Source organism: Callithrix jacchus, chromosome 5 (assembly GCF_049354715.1).
Source record: "Callithrix jacchus isolate 240 chromosome 5, calJac240_pri, whole genome shotgun sequence".
NCBI classification, from domain to species: domain Eukaryota; kingdom Metazoa; phylum Chordata; class Mammalia; order Primates; family Cebidae; genus Callithrix; species Callithrix jacchus.
The window spans coordinates 163,583,462-163,608,787 of NC_133506.1; the positions used below are offsets into that span (position 1 = coordinate 163,583,462).

The 25,326-nt window shown below is 47.5% G+C and overlaps 1 protein-coding gene across 3 annotated transcripts; it reads left to right on the top strand.

The window, feature by feature from the left end:
- Window positions 1–729: 729 nt before the first annotated feature.
- On the top strand, window positions 730–25,277 carry SERP2 (stress associated endoplasmic reticulum protein family member 2). 3 transcript variants are annotated; one of them, XM_035302593.2, is made up of 3 exons: window positions 730–1,001; window positions 6,607–6,679; window positions 24,840–25,277. In XM_035302593.2, exons 1-3 carry the CDS (start codon window positions 918–920, stop codon window positions 24,878–24,880), a joined length of 198 nt encoding a protein of 65 aa, XP_035158484.1. In that variant the 5' UTR covers window positions 730–917; the 3' UTR covers window positions 24,881–25,277. The 3 variants fall into 3 exon arrangements, with proteins under 3 accessions (XP_035158484.1, XP_078231717.1, XP_078231718.1); XM_078375591.1 differs by lacking the exon at window positions 24,840–25,277 and adding an exon at window positions 18,430–19,286; XM_078375592.1 differs by lacking the exon at window positions 24,840–25,277 and adding an exon at window positions 18,435–18,596.
- The last annotated feature ends 49 nt before the right edge of the window (window positions 25,278–25,326 follow it).

Sequence of the window (25,326 nt, forward strand, 5' to 3'; positions counted from 1 at the left end):
CCGGATCCCAACTCCGTCCTCATGGCCAGATCCCAACTGCGTCTTCGTGGCCAGATCCCAACTCCGTCCTCATGGCCAGATCCCAGCTGCGTCTTCATGGCCCGGATCCCAGCTGCGTCCTCATGGCCCGGATCCCAGCTGCGTCCTCATGGCCCGGATCCCAGCTGCGTCCTCATGGCCCGGATTCCCGACCCCCGGGAGATCCCGCTTCGTGTCTCTTCTCTACTTCCCAAAGCGGCGCTCCTTGCAGCCCTCGCGAAAGGCTCTGCAGTGGGGTCTCCCAGCGCGGGGCCCTTCCCCAGTTCCCTAAAGAGGAGGCTCGTTTGGTGGACCCCAAAACTTTAGGGAACTGGGGAAGGGAACCCCCGGCAGCGCGGGCCCAGCCCTGGCCTCTCTGCTCGTCTCCCGAGGACCCCGCCCGCCGCCTCGGGTCCAGCCGTCGTCCAGGGGGCGGCGGACAGGGGAGACCGCGCGGCCCGGCCTGAGGCGCAGCCGCCCCCATCCCTTCCGCGGGCCTCGGGAGGGGCCGCACCCCGTCCCCGACTCGCTCGCAAACGCCGCGGCCGCCCGAACCTCCGGGCCGCGGGACCGCGACACTACGGGGCCCCGGCTCCGCGCGCTGCGCTCGGGCCGCGCCTGCCTCGGTGGCCGCGCGGGGCAGGGAGCTGCGGGGACCGGAAGGATGGCGAGGAAGTCGGCGCGGGTTTCCTGACAGGAGAGATTACTTCCGTCCGGGCTGCGGCCTCTCTGGAGCCGGCCGGCGGGGCTCGGGGAGCGGCGTGCGCGGGGCTCGGGGCCGCGCCTTGCCGCCTGCAGCGCCCGGGCGGGCCGCGGGGGTCTTGGCGGGACGCGCTCGGCCCTGTCGCAGGGGCTCGCGGGGGGGATCCTGCAGGGGGGGCATCTCCGAGCGCCAAGCCATGGTGGCCAAACAGCGGATCCGGATGGCCAACGAGAAGCACAGCAAGAACATCACCCAGAGGGGGAACGTGGCCAAAACCCTGGTAAGGCGAGGTCGAAGCCGGCCGGGCCCAGGGGCAGCCGGGCGGGGTGGGGGCGGGGCGGGGCCGGGAGGGGCGGGGCCGGGCGGGGTGGGGGCGGGGCGGGGCCGGGTGGGGTGGGGGCGGGGCCGGGCGGGGTGGGCGGGGGCGGGGTGGGGGCGGGGGGCGGGGCGGGGCCGGGCGGGGTGGGGGCGGGGCCGGGCCGGGCGGGGCGGGGCCGGGTGGGGTGGGGGCGGGGCCGGGCGGGGTGGGCGGGGGCGGGGTGGGGGCGGGGGGGCGGGGCGGGGCCGGGCGGGGTGGGGGCGGGGCGGGGCCGGGCGGGATGGGGGCGGGGCCGGGCCGGGAGGGGTGGGCGGGGGCGGGGTGGGGGCGGGGGAGCGGCGCAGGGTCCGGCCTCCCGGCGCCCGGCCCGCCCCTTCTGCGGGGTCCTGCAGTGGGGGCTGAGAGCTGGGCTCAGGGCGGCGTGGTCCGCTGGTCGTCCTCCTGGGCGGAGAGGGCCCTGGTTGGTCGTGGCCTCTCTGGGAGTGGCCGCCTGGGCTACCGGGGAGACACAGAGGAGCCCCCACTTCCCCGGGAGACAGCTGGGCCTTGTCCCAGGGAAAGATGGAACGCCTCATCCTTAGGGGCCACTTAAGTCAACTACCTGACACAATGCCTGGAACCTAGTATGTTCTAGAACGTTGGTTGAATGACTGAATGAGTGAATCAATGGCTAAATGGAGGCCACTTGTCATCTCCTCCTCCCAGACTCCACCCGTCTTCCCTCCGCAACAGCCTTGCACCAGAATCAGGTTTTCTTTCCAGCCCATTTGTGAGGGTTTCCCTGGAGATGCTGAAAGGACTCAAAGTGGGGAGTGATATTTGGGCCCACATTCCCTCCAGCCTCCGTTTTCTCTTTTACCTCTCTCTTCCAGTGAGACCTCCCTCAGTCCCTGGGCTGTCTAAGGGCAGCTGCGTGAATTCAGGCTCATTCTGATGGTGTAACTTTAGAGAACAGTTTATGGCCAGGCATTGGAGTCCCTAGAGCTGTACATTGAAACTTCGTAACTGGACTTTCACGTAAAACCTGTGCCTTACACTCAGGGGTTCCTTTTAGCAAAGCAGATCGTCTTCCACAGCAAATGCTGGGCCTGTGACTCTGGACATTCAGAGACATGAGTCGCACGGGTACTTTGGCAAAGTTGGTCTCCAAGTGTGTGAGCAAAGGCGCCTGAGAGCTCTTATCCCATACAGTTAAATCTAGCTGGAGCTTGAAGTTTGGCTGGGAAAGCTTACAGATTTGATGAAGCAATTCCTTCTAGCCAAATAAATTATACTGGTTTGATTAAGTAAAAAGCTAGATCTGTAATCATCACACCAAAATTATTGCAAAACCAAGCAGTATTATGGCAGAGAAACTCTAGGATCAAACTCCACTCTACTCAGAGCTTTAGACACAGCTCTAGGCTTAAGTAATCCTTAAAATTCTCTCATTTAGGAATTAGATCACTTAGTTGTGATTCGGGCAGCAAAATGCCAGATGCCATCAAAGTGGAACCATTTGTCACATCGATTTATTTTCCCTAGATATTTTACTCAGAGAAAAAAAAAACCTTCCCAAATTGACATTGAGAAACAACTTATAATTGATGTTAGGGCATGCAGGGTTTTATATCCCTAAGAGATCAATTCTTCCTTCTCAAGGTATCAGACCTGCTAACTGACACAGTGAAAAATAGCTAGTCATGTGGCTCTTTTTCATTAACTAAAAAACCAGAGTTCAGATGTCAGATCTCAGTGGACAACTTATCTGATTACAAAAGTAAGAAGAAAACAGGAACAAATTTGCAAGGCCGTTTTAGCCATTGGGCTCTGTAGATTCAGTGTCTGCCACCTCACATTCTTCAAGAGGACTGGAAAATATTTGGGACCCAAAACAAAAGTTATTGGCTCCAAAATAAGAGAAGAAAATGGAAAATTTGGGAAAACACTGTTTAAATATCTAGAAAAGGTACCAGTCACCTACCATTCAACTCAATGTTCAGAGCTACATTTAAATTATATTTAACGTGCAGTATGAGTGCATTTTAACATGTTCTGATATGTCATATGCCTTGCACCATGAGGGTTTTTGAATGGCCTGGCTAAATTTGTAATGATATGTTTCCAGACCAAGCCACAATAAATGTATGCTTTGCACTGGTTTGGGGGGGATTTTTGTTAACCTTATTGTAAATAGATCATTATCCAATAGAAACATGAAATTTTGTTTCGAAGAGAAACTTGATAAATACTAAATCTCATTTTTTCAATTACAAGTCAAATATAATTATACTTTGTTAAAAGTAACTTGCAGAAGCTCACTATTCAGGATAAAACTCATTAAATGGAGCATATGTGTATATTCCAACTGAAAATCCAGACTAATTGTTCAGAAATAAACTCCTTTCACTGTATGCAGATGCTTCAGTATTTTATGGTTAACCACTTAGGGATAAATTAATATTATTCCCCAGATAGCAGACTAACCCAAGAAACGAGGCTGGGCTTGGTGGCTCACACCTGTAATTCCAGCACTTTGGGAGGCCGAGGCGAGTGGATCACCTGAGGTCAGGAGTTAGAAACCAGTCTGGCCAACATGGCGAAACCGTGTCTCTACTAAAAATACAAAAATTAGCTGGGCCTGGTGGCGGCTGCCTATAATCCCCGCTACTCGGGATGCTGAGGCAGGAGAACAGCTTGAACCCGGGAGGTGGTGGTTGTAGTCAGCCGAAATTGTGCCACCACACTCTAGCCTGGGTGACAGAGCGAAACTCCATCTAAAAAAAAAAAAAGAAAGAAAAAACAGAGAAATTGAATCATCATTTTGTGATTATACAGTAGTAACTTCTCCAGAATGAAGGGGGAGTTCAAATTTCAGAGTTCTGAGTTACCCTACAGGTGTCTTAATCACAGGGAAAGCCATTCCCTGACATTTTTGGAGCCTCAAGAAGTAGCAAACTCATGTTTGGAGTAAACCATGTCATTTGCAGAATTGCTACTAGTTTTCCCCACCTTTTCCAGCCAGAGTCAGGTTTATGTGAATTGTCTCATGGGATTATGCTGGGCACCCCTTCTAAAAAGTAGTCACCCAAGCTGTCAAAAAAAGATATGTGGGTACTATGATCGGCCAAAGTCCCCAAATAATGTTGATTCCCTGGAAAGTGTCATCCAAAAGGTTTCTGTGTTATCTGCTTTAAGCTCTGCATGCTGATCATCTGTTTCTCTGCATATGAAAATTAAAGGGCTCCATTTGGCATCTGTCCTGGGCAAATAATTCATTTACAACCTCCTGAATTCACTTATTAGCTTTGCTGGAAATATAGATACAATGAATTTTTTTATGTAGCATTAGTGGCCAAACAGCAACAGAACTGGTTTCTGGGCAGCTGTGACAAGTTCCTGGGAAGAGGGTGGGGAAGGGCCAATGTCGCACTTTGTTCGGGTAGCTTTAGAGGTGTTGTTTACTTGATCTGAACCTGGCCTGGCCTTAAAGGCAGTTATCTTATGCAATTATTTAAGATGGATGTTGTCCTCATTTGTTCAAGAGCAGCCACCGATTCCTTTGCAGTGTGACTTGCCAGCATGTCAGTGGTGGGAGATACAGGCGTAGTGAAGGACAGAGAAGTGACTGTCTTAATCCTTAGTCACAGTCTACCTGCCACTGACACTTTAACTCATATTTCTCATGTAGGAGAGATGCAGGGATAATCTTACACCAATTAAGAAGTATTAATAAAAAGACAATATCCTTCCTAGAACCTGTGTTTACTCTGTCTAACCCAAGAAATCTTATTTAATGAAACTTGTGTGTTTATTTGTTCTCTGATGAACGTTTATTATCTCCTGTGTTTAAGTTCTGTGCCAGGCATTTCTATACATTGGTACATGAACGAGACATAGTCCCTGCCCTTGTGGGGTCTACAGTCTCATAGAGAGACAGATATTGAACACATTATCACAGGAATAAATATAGACCGACAAACTGTGACAGAGGCTATCAAGAAAAAGTACACGGCCATACAAGTGACAAGTGGACCCAAGTGAGGTCAAAGAGGAGGGCGCTTTGGTAAGCTGAAAATAAAGAAGAACTGTTGCCTTATCTATGATTCCTTTTTTAGATGAGAAGCCACTTTTTATTTACATGCGCCTAGAACTTAACTTTACATATAATTGCCATCCATCATAGGTTTTGCAGTTTTAATTTATGATACATTTTTCTAGGAAAGCAGCTACAGTGAAAATCAAGGGAAGATTATCCTTTTTAAAGAAGTTTCTGTTAGAAAGATTACTAAAACTTGTTCAACAATTCAAAAACTTACATCCTTGATTATAGAAGCACTCGCTTTTTTGAAACATTATTACATCCCTTCACTCTGAATGTCAAGCTGTCATATTTGTATGGATATGAACTTACCTTTTAGCCCAATGTTGAATATAATTTTCAATGTCAACATCATTTAATTGAAATCTGGAACTGGGTTGTGATTTCAACCACGATCAGTATTTGTGAACATCCCACTCTACCAACGTGTTTTCCTTTGTGTGCGTTGCAGGTGAATTTTTTTAACTGACATTGAATGCAGTCTACTTTTCAAACCAATCAGAGATAATTAGAGTTCTTTGGGGTTTTCATTTTCACTCTCCTTTTCTATTTGAGAAATTCACTTCTTTTCTGATGCATCTCTCAGAAAAAAATTGTTGTTCTGATTGATTTGGGTTTAAGGACCAAGCCCTACCTGCCCTACCTAGACGTGTTATGGAGAGAAGATTTTGTTATGTTCGTGCTTTTGGTCTGAAAAGAGCAGGAGGTCTGTAGGGCTTTATTCACACAGGTTTGAGAGTTCCCTTCTGCTTCCCAGAGAATTCAGAGACCTCTCCCAAGTGCCAGCTTCATCAAGGCTTAGGAGCTTTATTATAAAATTGCTGCTTAGCTCATAACCATTCACAATTGCTGAGGTGCTTCTGTTGTTCTAAGGATTTCCACTGGACTGACTCCTAATTTAGGGGTATATGAAACGGCTTGAGAAAATGTCTGTGTTCTCTGATCCTGCTTGGAATTCACAGATGCAGAAACAAAATATTAAATCTATTAATGGAAAACATCCAGGCTTTGTAAGGAGGCAGACCTAAATTTGAATCCCAGCTCTTGCTCAAGTTAACAAAGTTTGAGCCTCAGTTTCTCAACTCCAAAATTGAAATAATAATACTTCCCAGAAATAATGAATGCAGACCGCCTAGTCTAGTGCCTGGTGCAGAGCGCACCTTCAACAGATGGAAGGTTATTATTAATATCATTTGGTCCCTGAATCACCATATTGGTTTATGTATTCACACTGTATCTGTCCCCAGAATATCAGAGACCACCAAGTTCACCGAGTTACGGGGTTGTTGATAAGGTTATTGGTGAATTCTTACAAACCTATCTCAATCCTCTTAATGGACTTTATTCATCTATAAATAGGGATTGAGACCAAGTCTGTCCCATTCACAGTAGAATCCGCAGCACCTAGCACAATGCCTAGTGATACTCAAATAAATGTTTATTGAATCGATGAACCTAATCTTTCTTTTTCCCATTCCCTTTTAGAGGCCTCAAGAGGAGAAATATCCTGTGGGACCATGGCTGTTGGCACTGTTTGTTTTTGTTGTCTGTGGCTCAGGTATGGGTGTTTCACTGAACTTACATCCCATGTTCTCCACTGGACTTTGAAAAACACACATTTTCTTCACAAAGTAAATAGACGAAAAACAGATTGGTCTGGGATTCAAGTTTATCATTGCCTTGAGCCTTAATGTTAATGGGTTTTGATTTAGTTTCTATTCCAAATATAGGTAGAGACAGAATTGATACACCATAAATCCTAATCATAAAATGACTAACTGAGCACTTAATGTGGCTATATACACTGTAAAGTTCAGTGAAGCATTTCTCTGCAGACATAGCCTTAAAAGGGCATTAGAACAGAAGGTGAAGCACCTGTCTGCCTGTGATAAACCCACATTCCAGAGAAAGGGAGAGGCCTTATGCTTTATAAGAAGGTTCTGCAGAACTCCTAGATACAGCTGAGCCTTTGACCCAACCCTTAAGGTATGGGTCACCTGATACTGTAAGGTGACAAGTTGAGAGCTTTACTTACACATGTGCAGATACACACGTACACACACACACAGGGAGAATGAGCAGAAGCATTGTGCCATTGTTTCTAGTTACATGCTGGACTATCCTTGACGTGGTTCCGGGTCCCCATATGTTGGGTCTCAGAAATCCTTGTGAGTGGAGGTCACTTGTGACCTTGTGAGTGTGAGTTAAGTGGAAGTCACTTAACTACACAGCCTGCCATTAGGGATTCCCACCCTTCATCATCTCACTGTTGCTGAGGGCAGGAAGGCAGGATTTCCACATCTTTCTGCTCAGGCTTAGGCCTCTGCCCCAATGACAAGGGAAGTCCATGACTAAAGATGGATCATGCATTCAAACCTAAAATCATGAAAATGTTTAGAAAAGCATTTTTAAGATGGATCAGTTCCTTCTGTCTTCAAGAGAACACTCTTCCACAGAAGCAAAAACTCTTAGAAGGAAGGATCCAAAGTAATTGGCATTAATGTTGCTTGTGGTTCTAATATTTTAAAGATGATTTGACATTCCAAGATGAGAAAAATCTTCCACCCAAAGAAACACAGTTCTACTCTATTCCCAAAGAAATATCCTTAAGGACATCTTTTAAAGAACTGTTACTCCATCTCTGTTTGAATACTTCCGAGGATGGGGTGCTCACTTCTTCAAAAAGCCTATTCCATTTCTGTATAGCTGGAATTCTATTAGAAATGTCCCTCTTCCTAGAATAACACCGAATGGACTCATTCTCCTCTAAGCACTTTGAATCATCAGCTATTTTAAAGATGATTGCCTGGTGACTCCTGCAAACCAAGCTTCCCTAGTTCTCTCCACCTTGCCTCATAAGATGTGGTTTCTAGACTCCTCTTCTGGATCTGCTCAATGGCTTTCTTAAAGTATAGCATTTGGTGGTGCATGCCTATAATCCCAGCTACTCAGGAGGCTGAGGCAGGAAAATCGCTTGAACCTGGGAGGCGGAAGTTGCAGTGAGCAGAGGTCACACCATTGCACTCCATCCTGGGCAACGAGAGTGAAAATCCATCTCAAAAAAAAAAGGTATAACATTTGCAACTGTAGAGGGTGGTCTAGAAGCAGTGTGATCACCACAGAGGCAGTTAGAGGCAGGAGGATCGTCACTGCCCGTGACTTTGCTCACTCCCCACTCCGCCTCTGTTAATATGACCCAGGCTTGCAGTTACTCTTTAAGATTTGTGGTACATCCTTGACTCGTGTCTAGCTGATGGCCAGCAAGGTGCCACCCAGCTCCTCCTCACATAACTTCCTTCAAGCCTCAGAGACACATCTGCAGACCCCTTTGCACCAAATTATCTCCTGTCTCTATCACACATTATTTTATTTTACTCATGGCTCTCATCAGCAGTTGAGGTTATTTACTTTCTTATGTTCATTCCCTCCAGCAGGATATAAGCTCAGGGAAGCCAGTGTTTATTTTCCATTAAATTTGTAGATCCTAGCTTAGTATTTAGCATATAGTTAGTGCTCAGGATGGATGGATGGATGGATGCATGGATGGATGGATGGATGCATGGATGGATACATGCATGGATGGATGCATGCATGGATGGTTGCATGGATGCATGCATGGATGCATGAATGGATGGATGGATGAATGCATGCATGCATGCATGGATGGATGCATGCATGCATGGATGGATGCATGCATGGATGGATGGATGGATGGATGCATGGATGGATGCATGCATGGATGGATGCATGCATGGATGGATGCATGGATGGATACATGCATGGATGGATGCATGCATGGATGGATGCATGCATGGATGCATGCATGGATGGATGCATGGATGCATGCATGTATGCATGAATGGATGGATGGATGGATGCATGCATGGATGAATGAATGGATGGATGCATGGATGGATGGATGGATGCATGGATGGATGGATGCATGCATGGATGGATGGATGCATGCATGCATGGATGAATGAATGGATGGATGCATGGATGGATGGATGCATGGATGGATGCATGGATGCATGGATGGATGGATGGATGCATGGATGCATGGATGGATGGATGGATGCATGGATGGATGGATGCATGGATGGATGCATGCATGGATGGATGCATGCATGGATGCATGCATGGATGGATACATGCATGGATGGATGCATGCATGGATGGATGCATGCATGATGCATGCATGGATGGATGCATGGATGCATGCATGGATGCATGAATGGATGGATGGATGGATGCATGCATGGATGAATGAATGGATGGATGCATGGATGGATGGATGCATGCATGGATGGATGCATGCATGGATGGATGGATGCATGCATGCATGGATGAATGAATGGATGGATGCATGGATGGATGGATGCATGGATGGATGCATGGATGGATGGATGGATGGATGGATGCATGGATGCATGGATGGATGGATGGATGCATGGATGGATGGATGGATGCATGGATGGATGGATGGATGCATGGATGGATGGATGCATGCATGGATGGATGGATGGGTGGATACATGGATGGATGCATGGATGGATGCATGGATGGATGGATGGATGGATGGATGGATGCAGCTAGATATTTCTCATACTGTAGGTATCTAGTTGGCCTTTTTTGAGACCTAATATAAAACTTTATAACTATTTCTTTTTTTATTCTCAAAGAAAAACAGTTACTTTTATTAAAATTTTATTGTTGGTTATCATTTATCTTTTTATGTAATGTCCATGAAGTTCAGAAACATAGATGAACATGTACAATAAATGGCTTACTGATATTACATTATAGTCTACAATATGGTCAGTGACATTACATGATATATTCATGTACTGTCCTTCATTAGTAATGCATAGGTCCAAGCACTGTGCAAAATTGCAATGATTATGACACTAATGCAGCATTTCCGTCAATACCTACATATTCATTCATCTGTGATGCGTTGCCTCAGATGATCCGTCTCTGGTTTTCAACCAAGAACAAAATAAAAACAAAGAAACAAATAAAACTGTGCCTTTAGCATGCCACAGGAGCATCAAGATAATAAACCTATACGAAAAAGTTGCCTATGGCTTCAGGCTGTGTGACCAGTCTTTGGATTGCCTATGGCTTCAGGCTGTGTGACCAGTCTGTGGATTGCCTGTGGCTTCAGGCTGTGTGACCAGTCTGTGGATTGTCAGGTCTTGGACTTTGAGCCTCTCATCTACTTACCCTTTTTTCCCAGCGTTATGGCCTCTGAAAGTATATTATTCTTCCAAGTCACTGGTAAAAGTCTAGACTTGGAAAACCCCACAGAACACAATTAGAGACAACCTCTTTCAGGTTGACTTTGAACCTCTAAGCAAAACTCATTGAGACAGTCATCGTGTCTTGAGGGCCCCCTCTGTGCCTGGCGCCGTGCCAGGCTTTAGAAATACAATCCTGTTTGGGTGCTTGCAGGCATTGGGAGAGGCAGATAAGGAAGCTGTCAGTTGCAGCCCAGGGGAAGCATGGTGCGATAGTGACAGCAGAATGTGCAGGGTGCTTGGCCAGCATCGATAAGGAACTTGTAAATCATCCTCTGCGGAAGAGAAAGTTTCCAAGTGGGGGTGCTGTTTGAGCGGAGTCTGGAAGAACAAGCAGCCAGACCAAGGGCACGAGGAAGGTGCCTCTGCATGGGAACACTATGTGGCAGTCGCAGGGTGGCTTCAGAGAGTGTGCTGGGCTCAAGAATATAAGGTGCTCAGAATGGCCAAAGCCTAATCTCAGGCGTCTCTGAGCCCAGTGACCATGCCACCTGTATTGCCAAGGGTCTCAGTGGATAAAGATGTATCCAGGCTTCAAGTCACATGGTAACTGTGGTTTTCTCCAGTCTACCCTCCGAGCAGCCTGTAAGCAAAAAAGCCAGTAGGGTCATTGGCCTGGCTTATTTTTCTCAAATCCATGCCAGCTCTCAAAATCCTTCTCTTGCTTTTTGAGGGGCTTAAAAACTAATTATATGACCTAAACTTTTGCCTGGCTTACCAGCCCATACTGCAGGACCTGTGTCTTTCCCTCTTGGGTAAATTGGGACACTTGCTAACAAGCACCTTTTGGAACTCTCCCAGACTCCAGTGGTGTCCCAGGGATTAGTGTGGTAGCTCCGCCTCTCCGGAGGTTTGTGCAGGGCCATGGGATGTGAGCCTGCAGAGCCTGGGGATCTGGATGAAAGGGCCTGAGAGGACCCACTCTTATTGCCATACCATAGCCCCTGCTCTTAATGCCCAGGGCTCTTTTAATGATGCTGATTTAAAGCTTTCTAGTGATAAAGCCATTTTGCTTTTATGGAGCGGTTAGACACAGAACACGAGTCGAGCCATCTTAGTTTCTCTGTCCTCTGAACATGGCATCATGATCCCTATGCAATGGGCTTCATCCCTCTTTTAATTACAACTAAAAATAATTCACCACCACCGTTTTTTTCTTGCCAACTTTAGCAGGTTTTTTGCAAGCCTCAGCTCAAGTCGGGCACGGTTCTCACAGAAACGTGTCACTCTTCTCAGCTTGTCCTTGGTTCTGTGCCCTTCCTTCTATCTTTGTACACGTCCTTTTCTAAACAGAACATGTCATGGGAAACACAATGGCTCCTTTAGCTCCATCCCTGTTGCCACCTCTCTGGGATTAGTCACGATTCATTTCATCTTGCAGAGCCGACCATTCCCTCCTGAGTGTCTCCCTTTTTAGGGTCACAGGCCGTGAGCGCCTACTCAGCTTTTCTCTACATGTAAAAGAATGTGCAGTCCTCAAGTCTAGCCCCATTTGTCAGCTGCTTTGCTTTAAGTAATGAGCTTTCTGGTAGATGCTAGGGTGGTTGAGGTCCTCGTCGGTGGTCTCACCTCTGTTCCGGCTTTGCAATCTGAAATAGGAAAACCCCCTACGTCTCACATCTGCCTGGCTGTCTGCAGCATGCACCCACACCCCTGCACCCACACGCCTGCCCTGGCCTGCAACACTCAGGCCAAATGCACTGGAGCGTCTTGTAGGATCTCCACACCTCTGCAGACAGACGGACCCTTCTCCTGTTCCTTTCTATTAGCCCTCCTTTAAACAAGATACACCCCTATGCCAGGCTCAAGTTCCATTTCACCAAGTTCCGGTGGGACCTTGGCGGTCATATGGCCTTTCTTTGCATTCATGTGGTTGGTTACTCTTATTTTGTGTGTTTTTATACAGATGCTAAAGAAAAATGCGCATAGTCTTCTAATATGAATAAAGATGTGATCATTGATGGGAAGCTCTTGAAAGTCTCACTTGCTTTCATTACCCTATTAACCCACTTTTCTCATTGATGATTGGTTGGGCGAAGTGCTCTTTTTAGAACTAGTGCCAATGTGGTGAGGGTAAATAAATACTCAGGTCAGGCAGACACTAACGAATGCACATTTTATCTGTTTTTCCGGCTGTCTTCTGGGAAAGGGTTAGAACCGGTTAAAAAAAGTTGCCGTTTATATGCTCACTTATTGGTCATCCTTTCTCCGTTTTATGCGAAAAAACAGGTTAACAAGCCTGTAGAAAGTCTACAGGACCCCTTTCTTATAGGGCGTCATGGGTCACTGCCATCACTTGCCTCCGGTTTCTCAGCTTCTCTCCTGTGGCTTCCTCCTCCTCTACATGTGCCTTTCACGCCTGCCATCCTGATAAGAGTAAGACAGTCACAAGGAAAGAATGAGGACTGGAGAGTAGTGAGGGGACTCAGTCCAGGCACCCAGAGACCCCTAGCATAAACACACACCCAGGGAATGCCACCCCTTACTGCAAAGCCAGATAGTAGCAATTGACCTCCCAAGGCTGCCCCACGCCCCCCAGATCCAAGCGCAGCCCAGCCCTGTTTTTTCTTAGGTATTTGGTGGTAATCTCTAACACATTGCCCTGGAGAGAGGGAGTTTAGGGAGGTTGTCTAAATACACGCTCTTCAGAATAAGCAACTTTCTACTTTCCATGATTGCAAAAGTTCTCTTAGGCAAGAGACTGCTTTGAAAACTGACCAACTGGCACTCATAGGACAGGAGGCCTCCAAGGGGAGGACAGTTTTAGAATCTGCCAGGTGTCAGATTCACTTTTGACAGCTGAATGACCTTGGACAAGGTATTTACTCTTTGTATTGATTCACTTATCAAGAAAATGGAAGGTGTTCTGAGGACACCTTGGCTCTAGGGATCTAAGTGCAGGCCCATAGCAAGCTCGAAGCTGCAGCTGCAGTCACCAGCACCTGCGTCCTTAGAGCCCTCCTGGGAAACGGTGGGACCACGGGACTGACGGCTTTCCGTGGGACACTTCAACTTCCACGCTCCTGTCACCCTTCCGGGCTGCACATTCAGTGGCGGACTCAGCCTCTCACATTGGTCTTAATCTGTCAGCAAGCCGTGGGCTCTGCCTCTTCACTCCAAGGGTGAGTGGGAGCAGAGTAAGTGGTAACACTTCAGGTGCATGAGACCGTTCTCCCACAGGATGAAGCATCAAGTCTTCCCCACACAGGGAGAAGGACCCCCAACTTGCAGACCACAATCAATGAACAGCAGTTAGTCCTTTAAGTCGAATATCAGGAAAAAAAAGATGTGAGTTTCATTTCCTTAACGCAACCGCAATCCAGCAGTCTTTGGCTGTGGAAGTCGTCTCTCTGAGATGCAGAAGCTTTGGGGACAGAATATTCTTCTGGGACAGGCTATTATCCAGTTAGAACATCTCAGGGCTGTTTCCTGTTTCATTTTGTTGAATTTGATAACCAGCTTTTTGTTGTTTTTTTTTTGAGACAAAGTCTCACTGTTGCCCAGGCCGGAGTGCAGTGGTGCCATTTCAGCTCACTGCAGCCTCTGCCTCCTGGGTTTAAGCGATTCTCCTCTCTCAGCCTCCTGAGTAGCTGGGATTACAGGCATGTGCCACCACACCCAGCTAATTTCTGTATTTTTAGTAGAGACGGGGTTTCACCCTGTTGTCAAGGCTGGTCTCAAACTCCTGGCTTCAAGTGATCCGTGCTTTTCGGCCTCCCAAAGTGCTGGGATTACAGACATAAGCCACCGTACCCAGACAGCCTTATGAATATATAGACTATGCAAGAAATCAAAAACTCATTTCTTAATCAATACCTGTTATGGGTCTGCTCGGTTTATTACCCCAAATAGGCCAGAAACGTCATGTCAAACCCGAGCCTGGGACTTCGTTTTGCTCGAGCCTGTTTAAATGGCTGGATTTGCCTCTGCTTTGATCTCCTACCATCCAGATCCACATCGAAGGCCAAAGGACCTCAGTGCCCTCATAAGGGACTTTGCCCTTTTTTTCTCTCCTCTTTTAGTAAAAGCATTATCTTCTATTTCTGCAGGCAGTGGGGCCTCTCTCCAGAGAAGCAGCTCCTCCTGGCTCTGCCAGTCCCAGGTTTTGAAAGCTGCCTCTTTGGAGAGCTGTTTGAAAGCTTCTGAAGAATGCTTGCTTTTATCTCAAGACTCAGAGGCGAGCCTTAGCTGGAATGTCTGTCTGAGACGGTTCCCCACAAAGATACTGTCACTCAGATAGGTCAACTGCTATCTTCTCAAGGCACTTGCAGACTTGACATGCTTCCCCAGCCCATCCATGGACCTAGTCACTGCTGTTTGTGTCCAGAGCCCTCGCCCCGGGTGTTCTCCTTCCCTTTTCTCCCCAGCTCTTGTATGAGCCTTACTGAGAAGGACTCTCAGGCTATAGCTGCGCTGAGTGGGAAAGTGGGCTGCGGTCGATTGGTAATGTCTGTCCTGAGCACAGTATGGCCGGCAGGTATGGCAGCCATCCATAGGACGGTATGGCAGATGTCCTCGTCTTTGCTATCCTCAGCCTAAACTTTTTATAAGGTGATTGCCCCAGTGTTCACAAGACAAGCTGTCTTCAGCATTCCAGCTTTCCTCTTTGACCAGAATGCCTCCTGGACTTGGTGCAATGAGGTCTTTTCCTTAGTATGCTATCCGTTCTGACAATTTTGTTTAGAGTCAGCCCATACGTGTTTCTTGTGGTCTCACAGTATTATTTACCTTTTCTGAGCTCTGGGTGCAATGCCCTACATGGACAGGACGCAGTAATCAGACGGCACTCTCTGCAATGTGCTTGTGTTTGTTTGTCTGTGTTTGTTTCTCTGTGTTTCTCTCTGTTTGTTTCTCTGTGTTTCTCTGTGTCCTAATGCCTCAATGATAGTGTTTCTCTGTGTGTGTTTCTCTGTGTTTGTTTCTCTGTGTTTGTTTCTCTGTGTGTGTTTCTCTGTGTTTGTTTCTCTGTGTTTGTTTCTCTGTGTGTGTTTCTCTGTGTTTCTCTGTGTTTGTTTCTCTGTGTTTCTCTGTGTGTGTTTCTCTGTGTTTGTTTCCCTGTGTTTCTCTGTGTTTGTTTCTCTGTGTTTCTATGTGTGTGTTTCTCTGTGTTTGTTTCTCTGTGTTTCTCTGTGTGTGTTTCTCTGTGTTTCTCTGTGTGTGTTTCTCTGTGTTTGTTTCCCTGTGTTTCTCTGTGTTTGTTTCTCTGTGTTTCTCTGTGTGTGTTTCTCTGTGTTTGTTTCTCTGTGTTTGTTTCTCTGTGTTTCTCTGTGTTTGTTTCTCTGTGTTTCTCTGTGTTTGTTTCTCTGTGTTTCTCTGTGTGTGTTTCTCTGTTTGTTTCTCTGTGTTTCTCTGTGTGTGTTTCTCTGTGTGTGTTTCTCTGTGTTTGTTTCTCTGTGTTTCTCTGTGTGTGTTTCTCTGTGTTTGTTTCTCTGTGTTTGTTTCCCTGTGTTTCTCTGTGTGTGTTTCCCTGTGTTTCTCTGTGTGTGTTTCTCTGTGTTTCTCTGTGCCCTAACGCCTCAGTGATACTTTTGAGCAGCACCAATGGAGTCACCATCTAATTCCCAAGATCCTTTGACCCTCGGAGGGAAACTTAAATACCAGCCATGCCCCAGTTCCCTCCCTCAGACTAGTTCTCCCTCATGTATTCCTAATTTCAATTTTATTTCTCTTTCACTGGCCAACCCTAATATTCATTTCCTAATTAGAGATTATGAGAATTTTAACAGTGACCAAAGCCTGGCTACTCTTGAAACTGACAAACATTTATTCCCCCATCAAAGGGAAATCTCCAGAGTAGCAGGATTAGCCAGTGACTGTTCTTTTCCTCACTGTTTCCTGTAGTTTCCGAGTTTGTCCAAGAGCATATATTACTTTTATAATCAGAAAAAAATGTGTTTTCAAAAAAATCTAGACTATTGGTTTTCGGTCTTTTTTTTAAAGCTGCAGAACTTTGTTAAAATCTTAGAGGGAAACGAATGAAAGAGCAGCTGTTCTGGTTGAAGCGAAGCTTGTCGTGTATGTTTCTGTTTGCATTTGCGTGTGTGTTTGGATACGTGGATACGTGTGTTTTCTGTGTGTTTATGTTTCCCTGTGTGTATTTGTGAATGTGTATGTATGTGTTAGTGTGTTCATGAATATGTGCGTATGTCTATGCATGTATATGCATGCTTGCGTGTGCGTGCGTGTGCGTGCGTGTGTGTGCGTGTGAGTGTGTGTGTGTGTGTACAGCATACCTCCTTATGTTGCTGGATATTATGACTTTCTCATCCCCAGAAGGGAGCACACTTCTGGACCGTCTTTGCCCATCAAATAGGAAATTGTGCCTGGCCCCAGAACTGGCCTCTCTTACTGCAGAGTTAATGCCTTCAACAAAGAGCCTGTGAGGTTTATCAGGCACCATCCGTTAGGAGCCGCTCTGCCGTTTCTGGGCAGGGACACTCCTTTCCTCTGTCCATGACAGGCTGTACTGTCCTCCTCATTCTCCAGGGCCTCTGCCTGCTGCGGGGGGGTGTGCGGTAGGGAGAGATCACGTCACAAACAGGTCCTTTTTCAGGACAGCCTCTTCAGAACAGATGTGAAGAAGTGATTCTCTGAGATGTTGTTGGCAGAGCCTGAATCCTCTCGTTCTCCCTGCCTTGTGTTTCGGGTGGCCCAGCTTTCTCCCTGTATGAATGTGCTGGAGGCCTCTCCATTTCTGGAAAGGCCACACCCAAACTTTCCCCAGGACTGGCTCTTCTGTTAAGGATGGTGTGGAAGAAGCAAAGCACAAGTCACACACATGCCAGGGACAAACAGGAAGCCAAAGACCCACTCTTTTCGCTGCCCTCTCTGCCCGCTCCCTGTGTGGCCACCAGTTTTGTGGCAAACTGTCTTTGAGCCCAAAGCTTGAGGAGCCAGAATGGAGCCTTTTGCAACAACTAAGAAACGTCTCTTTATGAACTGTTAGGTGCTCTCTGAACTCTTTCAGGAACACAAAATTGGAGGAAGGTCTGTATTTTGGGGTGTATGGGGTGAGGGCTACCACATTAGCATGTGCACATTCCATCGGGGGAAATCACATGGTTGCTAAGAGCTGCAACTTCAGGGCCAGACTTTGCGGATTTGAAGCCACCTACCAGCTATGCAGCCTTGTCTAAAGGCACTTATACCCACCTGAGGTCTAAGTCCTTCTGTTCCTAAAAGAGGGTGATACTGGGTCCTAACTCCTGGGACCCTCAGGATTATTCATCCTGAGGGTTAACTGAGGCAATGCATGTGGAACGTTCAGCGGAGTCACAGTATTGGCTGTGTAAGTGTTTGCTGTTCCTGTAATTATGTTTACGGTCTTGCTCACACTGCCTTTCCACCTCTCCACCTCCCTGGGAAGGTCCTCGCCAAAGCTCTGAATGCTTGTGAGGCAAGAAATAAATTTCTCCCATTTTGGTAGCTTTGCTTGGTAATGGTGAGAAGACTCACAGTGGGTGAGCGCCGCACTGAGACATTTAGGAAACTGCCTGAGCAGAGACCAGTGGCGCCCCTGGATAGGTAGAGGACAGGGTTCGTGAACCAGAGAATCAGTGGGGTCACCTCTGCAGGGATAGCTGAAACTCTCTATGTCTGGAAAGAATTCTCTATAAACTAGCCCGTGGGGGTGAGCAAGATCTATTCGTACAACTATTTTGGCTGCCATTTTTTGAGGACTGACTTCTTGTAGTGCCAGGCCCTACATCTTCTCTGTCACACGGTCCCTGCAAAGACGCCGTTACAGTTACTTTTCCAGATCACGAACTGAGGCTCATAGAGGAAACTGGCCAATGTCCCACAGCTAAAAAGTGAGAGAGCTAGTCCCCAAACCCAATTCTCTCAGACGTTAAAACCCATCTGTTTTCCATTACTCTGCTTTCCCTCTCTTTTACTGTTTCCCTAAAAGTCCTATGGAGCAAAAGTTTTCCACCAATTTAGGCCTTTACCATATGACTATGTGTTTAAAAAAGCTTCTGCTAAAACATCCCCTGTTTTTTCCTGCCAGAAAAGGTGTGTTTTCCAGAGGTTCCTGATGTGCAGCCATCCTGGGCCTTGCTCCCAGACGGAGAAAGACTTGCCCCAGCCGCAGGCTGCTTCTCGGTTGGGCCGCCAGTGTCCCCATTCACTCCCCTGGACACTTGCTCCAGAACAGAGCTGAATTCACCATATTTGCTGGTCAACCACATAAACTGGCCTTTCCTGGAGATTGCCAGAACTTTCTCAAAAGTGTGACATCCAGAGGGAGTCACCCCCCACAACGAGCAAGTGGGATGTTTGTGGAACTGGCCAGCCCCGGAGGAAAGGCTAAGGCCATTCATCTGCTCTGGAGTTCTATCCTCGGGTTCTGAGACGCACAGCCTGGAGAAGACATATCATCAGATCATTGCTCCCTCAAGGTGACCTGTGGCCTCCCTTGTGCCCCAGGGCTTTTGGAATTGTGTAGAGGCCTCTCAAAGCAAGGTTCTGACAGAATGCTTCACATTCTTAGCTAACGACATCTGGGTTTTAACAGCTCCTGTCTTTGGCATCTCTAAGAAGCCACCAGAAGATGACTCCCTTTTTGACTCCCTTTGTGCTGATTCTTTTAGAGAACTGAATGACCTGCCTTGCAATGTCTTGTCTCTGACATTCCCGCCTGCTTCTCAGAGGGCCCGCACTTCACTTTCTATCAGCTCTTTGATCACTTTCGTTTTCTTTCATGAAAAGTAATCAAAATCGTATGATTTCTAGGTTGTCTTCTCCTACAGGATGTCCCCCTTCTGGTCTCTCTTAATCTCTCTTCTCAGGAACTCCTTCCATCTCCTTTAGCATCAATTTATTGTCAATAAAAGCGGCTTTAGGAAGCCTCCTATTGGCTGACAAGGTTCCAGTTTTCTGACACTTTCCTACGGGACCCACTTGTTATGTCATCCCTGTGTCCTTCTGGCACGGCCTCCTAACTGGGGAGGTCAGTCCCCAGGGTGAGAGCGGGTTGGGGTGGCCCCTTCTCAGGCCTTTAGGAGCTTACGGTCTGGTACTTCCCCTTCACAGACTGAGCTTTAGAGACGCTGGCATCTAAGGCAGCCGTTTGGTGCTGACTCTTGGTTTGCAAAGTAATCATTTGAGGTTGTTAAAATGTATTTTCCTCTGTGCTCTTCGGAACATTCGCCTTTCAGTAATTCAGTGACATTTGCAGAGGATCTGCCTTGTGCCACACCCGGCCCCCGTTATCCTGGACTTTACAGTCTAACGGCAAAGAAAGGTGAGTTAATCAAGTCATCACACCAAAACACTTTCAATTCAGCCATGAGACTGTTTAAAGGAGAGGCACATGTGGCCGTGAAAGCATGTCATGCAAAGGACTGGTGTTCTCAAAGTGTGGTCCCTGGACCAGCCTCTCAGCATCCCCTGTAAACTTGTTAGAAACAGATTCTCAGTCCCTTATCCCAGACCCGGTAGATTAGAATCTCCAGGGTATGGGGGGAAGGTGTCCAGCGTCTGTGTTTTAACCTGTCATCACAAGACTGCGATGCATGCTCAAGTCCGAGAACCTGGGCTCCAGGTGATCAAAGAAGGCTTCTCTGAAGACGTTAACTTTCGGGTGTTGAAGGAAACTAGGGAAGAGGGTGGGCTAGCACTTCAGACGGAAGGAATGGCATGTGTACAAGCCATGCGGTAAGAGCATGGAGCTCTGGAAAACATGAGGGCGTGCCTCAAGCAAGGAGAAGAGTCATACAAGGTGAGTCTGACAAGTGGACGGGGGCCAGGAGTGCAGGTCACGGTGGCCTCATCAGGGATTGGGCAATGGGAAGCTTTTGATGTGCAGTAGGCACAGGAGTGACAAGATATTATTTGTTTATGTTGAAAGGATAATTCTAGCTACAATATGGAGAAAGGATGGAAGAAAAGCAAGTGTGGAGCAGTGGGAGGGCCTCACTGGGGTCTGGGGGAGGATGATGGCAACCTGGGCTAGGGTGGCTTCTGAAGAATGGAAAGAAGGGTGAGTAGTCACAAGATTTCCAGGTAAAATCCACAGGTCTTGGAGGACTGTGGTATTTTGCGTCTACATGCAAGATGGTAGATAACGGTGCCAGTTGTAGCAATGGGACGAGATCATGGGAAGGTCCTGTTGAGTCCGAGGTACCTCTGAGCCACCCAGGGGTAGATATTAACTAGATGGTAGAAGGCGTGCTGAGCTCAGAGAAGCCAGGGCTGGAGATACACATTTGTGCATCATCAACAGCTGGGAGGCAATTCAAACTGTGGTCAGGAGGCATCGCCTAAGGAGAAGGAAAAAGCCAGTAATGCTCTTGCGGAATGTCAGCGCCCATGTTTAATGGGCAAGGGGATTGTTTCCTCTAAAATAAGCTTAGAGGAAAGAGCCAAGAGGAGGAAAACTAGAACCTAGAAGGCCATGGTTTCACAGAGGCCAAGGGAAGAGAGTTTCCAGGAGCAAGCACCCAGTGGGGCGAGTCGGGGTAGGAGAAGAGAAGGTGGAAGAACACCTGTTACACTAAGTGACTCAAAGGTCATTTGTGACTTTGGCAGAAGATAGTCCATGGAGGGAAGAGAGCAGAAGCTAGAATGCGGTGGACTGAGGTGAGAACAGCAGGTAAGGAAGGGCAGGAAGTGAGCAGAGACAGCTCTTTAGAAACGGTTGTGAAGAGGAAGAGACGGCCCCATCGATGGAGATGTGCGGTCAGGCAGGTCGCTCCGGTGTGTTTGATTTCGCAGTGGGAGTGCTCCCAGCACGTTAAAGCCTAAGGACTTCATTGAAAGGGGGAGGCTGAAAAAGAGAAATGGGATCATCTAAGGTTACCAAGGGCCAAGCCACAGGTAGGAGGATGCAGAGGCTTCACGGAGGCTGAAAAAAGAGAAATGGGATCATCTAAGGTTACCAAGGGCCAAGCCACAGGTAGGAGGATGCAGAGGCTTCACGGGTCTGGTAGGTCCTGCTGTCACCTGGACTGAGCCTCTGTGACCTGCCCATGCCCCGACTGCCCGCCCTGGAACGCCTGCCGTCCCTCCCTTTCTTGGCATCTCTCCTCCCTGCTGTCTCGCCTGCCCACAGTCCTCTCCTGCAGCCTGCTCTGCTGTTTTTTCAGCTTTGTTCACCCACTGTTAAGTTATTAACTCGTCAGGGTCTAGACTCCCCGCTTCCTTTCCCTCTTTTGAACTCACTGCTGGCTCCCTTCCCGTTTGCCGCCTCGGTAAGTCAGCGTTTGGAAGGCCGAGGTTACTCTCCAGGTCAGTACTGGCAGGCACACAGAATTACAGTGAATATAATTAGCATAAGATGTGTAAGTTTTCTAAAATACATGGATACAACTGAAAAAGAAATAATAAACACAACCATCTCTCTATTATCTTGTGGAGGTAAATGCTGAACTTAAAAATAGACTTTATTCAAAGTAGCGTCTCCAAGAAGGTTCATCTGTGAACATGTTAAGGACCACTGGACTCTTACATGTTAATTCATGGATTCAATTATGATCAGAAATGTTGCTCAGTTTTTAAAGCAAATTCAAACAACTACGTAAGTTGGGTTTTTTTGGTTTTTATTTCCTTTTTGTTGTTGTTGCTGTTTTTTGCGATGGAGTTTTGCTCTTGTTGCCCAGGCCAGAGTGCAATGGTGCTATCTCAGCTCACCAAAACCTCTGCCTCCTGGGCTCAAGCGATTCGCCTGCCTCAGCCTCCCGAGTAGCTGGGTTTATAGGCACGCGCCACCATGCCCGGCTAATTTTGTATTTTTAGTAGAGATGGGGTTTCTGCACATTGGTCAGGTTGGTCTGAAACTCCTGACCTTGGGTGATCTGCCCCCCTTAGCCTCCCAAATGTGCTGGGATTACAGGCCTGAGCCACCGCGCCTGGCCAGGTAAGTTGTTTTAATGTAAGTGTTGCTGTTCTGAGACATGCAAACTATGTCTTAGATTCTTTAGAGAGATTTCTAACAGTTCCTTAGAAAGAGCTGCCTGGTTTCTTATCATTACCTAGAACTTTTGAAGTCATAAATTAACTTAATATGGGTGGTACACGGACTAAGACACAGATGGTTTCCTGTCTGTTGACTTACACCCTGCTGATAATTCTTTGTGTAAGGGCAAGAGTAAGTGAAAAGTAATGTTTTTGAGCATATGCTCATGTCATCATATTTATTCCTCACCATCCTTTGAGGTACTTCTTATCCGCAGTTTTACAGGTAGAGAAAAACAGGCTCAGAACTGTGTAGTAATTTCCCAAAGGGCGCAGCTCTGTGGGTGGCAGATGGTGCTGAGCGCTGGTCCGCATGCTCGGACGTGGGGACGCAGCGCTTGCTGTGGTAATAGTGACAGAGATGGTAGCAGCGGCCCGCAGGCACGGGGTCCCCCATGTGTGAGGATCCTTCCTATACGTCATGTGGTTTCATCCCTGTGACAGCCCTGCAAGGGCCATCATCCTCATTTTACAGAACAGGAAGCAGCCCGAAAGACGGTAATTATTTGTCCAGTCACACAGCTCTTCAGCAAAGAGCAGGTATTCAACCCAATTTTACCTGATCCTAACTTTCCGCTCTAAAGTCGACTTGCTTATCAAGATTCGTGATAGTTCCCTGACCCCAAGAACAAGAGGCACAGTAGATGTGGGTTTTTTTTCCTAATGCTGAATATACAGCTGCCTCCTGGCATTCCTGTTGAGCCAGAATACAGAACGTTGGTTTAATTTTTACACCTTGTCAGCCTTGGTGGGGAGGAAAGGAACATCAGATATTTAGGCAAGCTTATACATTGTTGTAGGGTACTTCCTCTTTTATCTAGCAACTGCCCTGTCAGGACCCACCCAGGAACCCAGAGCGAGCTAAGAAAACATCTGAGCACATGCAGAATTAAAGATCACAGGCTGTTGAACCAGCGCCTTCACCGTGTCCACAGATAAGTCCCTGACACTCGCGTGGAGCCGACTGACTCTGACTTGACACATAATTCTAACAGCTTCTGTTTTCAGCTTAGTCTACAGCAGAAAAATAATAGCAGAGGGCCCACTGCAGATTGATGTAGTAATACCAGAGATGTGGCCAGAGATGAGGAGAAAGAAACCTGGAAAATGATCAGAAGCAGAAACGAGGGCCCAGAAGGGCAGCCTACCAGAAGCCGTTCAGTGTCAGCTCAAACGCGGCCTCCTCTGTAGCCAGATCACAGCACCTCTCGTCAGTTACTGGTTTTCATTATGGTGACACTGAACACTCATGAGAAGTTAGCATTGAAATGTTAGTACTTCCAATTTAGAAAGGTAGTGATGATGGGTACAGTGTTTTTCAGGAGGAAAAAGGCCAAAAAATGCATTCATGTTTGTCTACCCTTAAAACCCAGCTGTCCAAGAACAATTCCCCAAGGTTCTGTGTGTCATTTCTCTTTGTATCCTCAAAGCGCAGTGTCTGACACATAGGACGTGCTCACTGTTGCCAGATGATGAAACGCTGGATGTCTTGCTTCCTAGGGGTCTGGATACTGTTTATTCTGGATCCTAGATGTGTTCCAGGATGACTTAATGAAGGCGAGAAGCTATAAGACCCTTGAGAGCTCACTGATTATTCTGTGTTTACACGTGGTTAGATGAGATGATACCCACCTTCCTTCAAAAAAAATTCAGCACATGGTAGTCACTCTGATCATCACCATTATTTTCGTCAACACTGACCAAGGTTGCTCACCCGGAAATATGTGAAAAAGAAGTTAGGACCTTCCTCTCCTGGGACGCACTTGAAGGCCAGTAGCTGGAACCAGGCTGAAGCTGTCTAACCAGCTCTACTCCACATGGGCAAGGGCCCCAGGATTCTCTGTGGGCTTACAGGCTACCCACCCCCTTAACCACCCCAGTTATTAAAGATTGAGCCCTGAATAAATCAGCGCTGCTCTCCCTGAGAGACAGCTGCCTTTCAGAGAGTTCCAAGCAGCCGGAAGACATACACGCCTGGAGGGTTCTGGGCAGCCAGAGGCTGGGGGCCATAGGCTGCTTGGAGCACCTGGCCTGCCTTCGCCGCACAGGGCTGATTGTTTTACAGGTCACAGCCATTTCGAAAAGGCGGACTCGCTGACCTGTTTAATGAGTTCAGTTTCTGCACGAAAGCCCATATTCCTCTCCCAGGCAGCCCCAGAACTTCGCTGGGGAAGGGAGCCAAATCTCTTCTCAGTGCCTGAGGGATTTCTGGCCTTAACTGCTGGTGGAATTAGCAGGAGTTATCTATTAATCCCTGAGGCATCCATCAGCCGACTGAGTGAGGCTGCCTTTTTAAAGAAGTTCACTGACCTCTTGTTAACTTAACTCCTTGTTAGGAAATATCTAATCAGCTGTGAGCTAACCCGCCAGGGCCCAGGGGTCTGCAGAAGCCGGGCTCACTGTGGGCTGGGTTTCCAGCTGTGTGCAGTCTGGTGTCTGAGCTGTTCTGTTTTCATCTTTCAGCCATCTTTCAGATCATTCAGAGCATAAGGATGGGCATGTGAGAAGCCAGGGATCTGACAGCACCTCCCTCCCACTGGAGGGGAGAGGACCACAGGTGCGGTCAGCCAGTTTCTGCAGGAAGCACGCAGGCCACACGGCGTAGAAAACAGCGCTCCCCCACTTTTCCCTGATCACTTCATCGTGGATGTCAGACCGAATTGCCTTCTCACAGGACCTCTTGGTGCGTCCGTGTTCTCAAGCGGAAAGGACATTTTGCTTTTCTGTTGGCAGGATTAGTAGCCACGTGGGTCGTCCGCAGCAGCGCTGTCTTTTCGGTTTTTCCCTCGGTTTCGCTCATGTGTGCATGTGGCCCTCTGAATGATCGCCGGGTTACTTTGTATGGATACAGTCTCTCCATTGAGAATTGGTTTTACAAATAAATGTCTTCATCCAACCTTATTCCGTGTGTGGGTTTTAGTGAGAAAACGTAGGTGAAGAAAATAGCAGA